The following is a 6,000-nucleotide window of genomic DNA, read 5'->3' as shown; positions in this document are numbered from 1 at the left end:
AAAAATAATTATGGTGATTGCTGCACAGCTTTGTAAATATACCAACAACCGTTGAATGGTACACCAAAAGGGGTGAACTGTGTAGCATGTGAACTAAATCTTAATAAACTTGTTACAAGAAAAGCAAAAACAAAAACAAAACCAGGGGCGCCTGGGTGGCTCAGTGGGTTAAGCCTCTGCCTTGGGCTCAGGTCATGATCTCAGGGTCCTGAGATGGAGCCCTGCATTGGGCTCTCTGCTCGTCGGAGAGCTTGCTTCCCCCTCTCTCTCTGCCTGCCTCTCTGCCTACCTGTGCTCTCTGTCTGTCAAATAAGTAAATAAATAAACAAATAAATCTTTTTTAAAAAAAGAAAAAGAAAAACAAACAAAAAACAAAACAAACAAAAACTTTGCACCAGATAATCTAGGTTTAACTCCCATCTCTGCTCCCGACTGGCTGTGCAACTTCAGAAATGTTCACCTAACTTCCGTATGTCCTAGTCTCCCCATAAATAAATGGAGATAATCGTTCCTATCTCACAGGGTTGTTGTAAAGATTGAGAGTTAATACGAGCAGAGCACCCACAACACCGTCTGTTAAAGAAAAAGTGCTGTCATTTATTATACTCTTAAGTGTAGATTCCCAAGTCAGTGCTCCTTCCTCAGGACCTTGCACTTTGGTTCCATTTTCAGGACTATTTTGAAGGGCAGGGGGTGGGCTTATTCTCTTGCGGGGTCTTTCGGAGAACTGTAGGAAAGCGGAAAGCAAAGCAGATTCCGTCGGGCAGTTTTCGCCTAGTTTGACCCTCTAGGCTTCCCATTCCTTTCGCCTCAGCGCGCACGCGCGAGAGCCTGTGCCCTTTCGTTTTCCTACTTCTATTGCTTTGGCAATGGCGGCTCGCGGCGTGGGGATGTTGGCACGTTTACCCCTCTGTGCTCAGAGAGGTCAAGTCCTACGTCCTACCCACAGGCTTCTCAGTTGCCCAGGCACTGTGGCCGCAGACGTTAAGAGAGAAGAGCAGTCCTCGAGGAACGTGGAGACTGGTGAGGGCGCCGTGTCCCCGGTTTGCTGTTTCGGCGACCCACAGCGGGCCGGGGAAGGGGGGAAGAGACTGGGATCTTGGGCGAGCGCGTGGCTTGTGTATACGTCCGTGGAGCCTTTGGCAATAGGGTGAGGCCGTGTCCCGTCCTCCTCTAAACTCGTTAGGGGTTCGCAGGGCCGCTCCTTGCTCATGGTGGGAGTGGGTTGGGTGATGTTTGGTTGAGGGCGCCTGTCTGCAGTAATTAAAGTATTTAAATGGGCTTGCTAATATTTTATAATTTGGCAAAACAACGTTCCCAATGAAAACAGCGATGCCACACATCAGTCAGTTGCTTCATTTACAAATGTATCTGATTTTACAAGTTGTTGATGGAGGATGAGGATAGTAAAGCAATAATGAAATAACATTATTCGCGGCTCCCAAATACAGTGTTCTGCTTCTGGAAATTACTGTCCTTTGGTATATTCTTTTGGCCATTTTGGTAACATGGTAACAGATGTGCATTCACCGGAACAGGCTGCTGTCCCGCAGACGTTCTAAATTTATATGCTGCTTTGTGTATGGAGGAGCTCACTATTATTGAACCCCTCTTGTGATCCTGGAGCTACGGTATCTGATTTACAATTTTTAAAACAATCTAGCAAAGAATGTATCAACTTTCGCCAGTTAACAGGCGTACAGAGAGGCTCAAAGAGCAAAGTAACTTGTGCTGGGATACATAGGTGAGTTCATTTAGACCTCGAGTAGAGTTAGGAAGCAAACTGTCGATTTCTGCTGTAGTTTTAAGAGATGAAATTATTTCTGGGAATATTTTTATAGTAGGCTAAACAAGCAAAATGTTCCCTAAAATAAATGGTAGGTTTGCTCTTCTCATCAGACTATATAAAATGAAGATTCATATGGACAGGGAGCAGGAATTTTTACTTAATATGATATTTCATTGACATACTGATGGATTGTATTTGGTAGAAGGTGGTTCTGTTAAAAATTCTCAGGTTACTGAAAATTTGAGTAAGGATTCTGCCAAGAAGCTATTGTAATTTAACATCTGTATAGTGGTATAGATTTGGGAGTTTTTTTTTCTTATGCTCTTTGAGAACTAAAACCCTGTCAGGTTGGTGTGGAAGGAGTTATTACAGCAGTTTATAGGTGAAGAAACAGGCTAGTCCAAATGGCTAGTTCATACTTACCCATCTGTTAAGTAGGTAAGGAAAGAACCTGATTCCCAGGTTATACTCTTCATTTTGTACAGCTTTGTTGTTTTTCTTAGAAAATGTGTTTCATTTTGTATCATAACTGGCTAAACGGTCAGACTCTTGTGGTGCCTAACAAAACATTCCTATAGATTTCTTTTCCATTTTTAAAGAGAGAAGAAGGTAACTGCACTTTATACTCAGAAATATAACATTTTATAATTGGAAGGGACTTGAGAAATTTCCAATTGAGGTTTCCATTTAGTGTGAGAACTTGATGGAAAACATTTCTAGTAATATTTTGTAGTAACAAGGAACACACTAGTCCAAAATCAGTCAATTCCATTTTTTGGTCAGGCTCTAATGGTTGGAAAATGTTTGTAATGAGCTAAATAAGCTTAACATTGACATAGCTTTTATTTAAGTAGTGGAGAAGAACCTCAATTTTAAGAATGAGAATATGCAGTGTATTATTCATCCCTCTTTGGGGTCCAGGTGACAGAAGCTAACTTGAATTAGCTTAAGTAGATGGGGGAGGACAAACCAAGCCATGTCACGAAACTTCAGAGAGAGTTAGGTGCATTAAGGTCAGCTGGATGGATATGGCCAATGTAGGGTCTTGTTGTTTTCCTCAGCTGTTGTTTGGTGGCTCCTGATCTCAGAATCTTCTCCACAGAGGCATGGCCACCGCAGCTTCATGTTTACCTGTTTGTAGCATTCACCAGAAGGAAGCATAAGATCATCTTTTACCTGAATTTGTAGAATTTGAAGAAAGAACTTTTTTTTTGTTTGTTTTGTTTTTGTTTATTTGACAGAGAGAGGAGTCACAAGTAGGCAGAGAGACAGGGGGAAGCAGGCTCCCTGCCAAGCAGAGAGCCCGACGCGGGGCTCGATCCCAGGACCCTGGGACCATGACCTGAGCCAAAGGCAGAGGCTTAACCCACTGAGCCACCCAGGTGCCCCTGAAGAAAGAACTTTTGATTGATCACATCCCGTGCCCACCCCCGCTTTGGACCCAGAGGAGCTTTCCAAAATAGTCTCATAATCTTAGACCATCTAGTGGAGTGAGGGTCAGTGTCACAGGTAGGATAACTGTATTGACTACCCCCCCTCCCCACTTCATACAGTGTTTTTCTACAAGCAGGGATGTCTGTGCCTCCAACAAGGGGGACCATTGGTGGCAACCAGACAACAGATTAATTCTATAAATGGCTACCTACCTTATTAGACATTTGATTTTGTGCCATTTTTCACCAGTTATGAGACCCGCTCTATCTCAGAGGTTATTGTGAGAATCAAAATATACAGTATATATGTAAAAGTGCTTGGAAAACTAAAGTGCTGTGGCGAATGGAGGGCTCACTGTTATATTTGAAGACAGCATTTGGGTTCGCAGTAGTTTTTTTCCAGGCTGTAAATCCCACTTTATTTATAGTAATTCTCTGTCAGTTTCTAGACCTTTTACTACTATTCTCCAGATGTTCTCTGGTTTTTTGTTTTTTTTTTTTTTTTTAAAGACCTAATTTATTTGACAGAGCAAGTGCGTGCTCGAGCAGGGGGAATAGGAGAAGAAGGTTTCCTGCTGAGCAGAGAAGAGAGTCTGATGCAGGACCGGATCCCAGGACTCTGAGATCATGACCTGAGCCAAAGGCAGACAAAACCTACTGAGCTACCCAGGCACCCCTATCTGGTTCTTTAATATCCTTCATATCCAGTATGTCCAGAGGAGAACATATATTGCATATGTGGCCTGGCCAGTAAATAGTAAAGAAATGCTGTTATCTCTTAGATTTGGATTTTTGAAAATATTTGCTTTAATAAAGTTTGGAGTTTTATATATGTTTCTCTATTCTCTTCCTAGCCATACCCCCAAAATTAAGACATTTCTTTGACTAATTCTGAGCTATGATCAAATCGAAATTTTGGGCCCTTTATATGCAACTACTCCTAAGTTGATTTTCTTCCCCACTATGTCATTGTATCTTTATGTTGTTTTTAATTTTAGATGTAGGACAGTATTTGGCCTTATTTTTTGTTTTAAGTTTATGCTGTCCAGATTAGGCCATCAGTACCATAAGTTGAGTCGGTCATAAAACATTAGCACTCACTACTTTTTACTCTAAACTTTGTGTCATTTGTAGATTTGCTAAGACTTTTGTGAGATAATAAAAAAACCTGAATTTTTTTTTTTTTTAAAGATTTTATTTATTTGACAGAGATCACAGGTAGGCAGAGAGGCAGGCAGAGAGAGAGGGGATCAGGCTCCCTGCTGAGCAGAGAGCCGGATGCGGGGGCTCGATCCCAGGACCCTGGGACCATGACTTGAACCGAAAGCAGAGGCTTTAACCCACTGAGCCACCCAGGCGCCTCAAACAACCTGAATTTTTTGTCCCTTCCTTCACAACTTTGTCTTGTCCTCATCATTCTTACCTACTGTTGTTCAAGGCCAGAACTGTTAATTCTTTGGTTTCTACCTCTCCCATCTTCTCAAGCACATTTCTTGATCTTTTATCAGACTTCTCTATCAATCTTAAATTCAGTCTCTCCTCTTCCTAGTGACCAACTGCAGGGATGTACTTGCATAAAAGTGCAAAGACGTTGTGTGCAGTTGATACTGCAGTACTGTTAGTAGTAGTGAAGAAAGGAAAAGCACCTGAATATTTATCAGCAGAGGATTGGCTAAACTATGATAAATTAACAAGAATACTTAAACAGTTACTTAAATAATGAGGTAAACATATACAAACACAGGTGTCCCCGATGTATTAAATCTTCAGAAGTATATTATAAAACAATGTATAATATGATTTCAGTAATCTTTTAATTATGTAAAAAATGTTTATCTGTGGAGAAACACAAATGTGTATGTTTATGTGTGCCTTAAAAATGTCTGGAAGCTTAAATACCAAACTTAATGGTTGGGTGTTACTAGGGACAGAGAACAAGGGAAGGAGTTATACTTTCACTTTATAAAATTTAACAATTTGACTTTACTTTTACAGTAAGCCCTTAGACATCAGTCTAGACTCAGTGAAAAACAGACAGGAATATATAGGTAGTAATTACAAAGGGAAGAGTGGGTGAGGTGATCTAGGCAGATCGGGTATAAGAAAAAAAAAGGAAATAGGAAAAATTGGAAGAACTGTCAGTAGACTGAGATCAAAATAATAACAGTCTCTCTCCTCAGTATGGAGGACAGATATTTTTCCATCTTGTTAAGTAAGTACAACACCGTGAATTACCTTCTTTCACAAGTGTTGAAGTTCAAGGTAATACGGAGTGGAGGAGATTCTACCTGTAAAGTCAAAAGTCTTCATAGACCTATGGAAAGGTGAATAGAGTTTTTGAGCAGAAAATGAGAAAGTGGGCATTCCACTCAGAGACAGGACAATTTTAAAAGTTCATAGTATGTGGCAGTATTGTGTGTGGAGTAGCTTAAGTGAACAGTGCAGAAGGAGGAAATGGTAGAAATTGACTTTGAAAGGGAGTGGTAGGACAAAATGCCAATAACTATACCCATGCTATCAGGGTTAGACTTGATCTTGAATGCAGTAGGGAAGCTACTGACGGGTTTGAAGCAGAGAGGTCAAACAATGAGACTTTTAAAAGATTAACTTATAAAGATCACTTTGTCAACAAAGAATGGCTTGAGAAGGAAAAGACTGGTGTGAATGAGACCAGTTTAGGAATCAGACCTTGAAATAAGAGATTGATGTTAAAGAGTTGGCATTCAGAATGGAGATGTGGACCCCTATTTAAGAGATGCGTTTTCAGCACCTGCTACA

General features: G+C 40.8%; 1 protein-coding gene across 4 annotated transcripts in view; it reads left to right on the top strand.

Moving 5' to 3' along the window:
• The first annotated feature begins 869 nt into the window (after positions 1-869).
• The window catches only part of LOC111158638 (mitochondrial poly(A) polymerase), a 29,427-nt gene continuing 24,296 nt past the window's right edge, over positions 870-6,000 (top strand). For all 4 annotated transcript variants that reach the window (XR_002641362.1, XR_002641361.1, XR_002641363.1 and 1 more), the window contains exon 1: positions 870-1,023. Coding sequence is in view for 1 of the 4 variants with exons in the window: in XM_022520803.1 (XP_022376511.1) it covers positions 870-1,023 (154 nt within the window). In the remaining 3 variants the exon portion in view is untranslated. The remainder of the gene's footprint in view (positions 1,024-6,000) is intronic.

This window comes from Enhydra lutris, unplaced genomic scaffold (genome assembly GCF_002288905.1).
Source record: "Enhydra lutris kenyoni isolate GAN:26980312 unplaced genomic scaffold, ASM228890v2 scaffoldscaffold61, whole genome shotgun sequence".
Classification (NCBI taxonomy): domain Eukaryota; kingdom Metazoa; phylum Chordata; class Mammalia; order Carnivora; family Mustelidae; genus Enhydra; species Enhydra lutris.
This window is presented reverse-complemented; position numbering and strand designations above follow the sequence as displayed.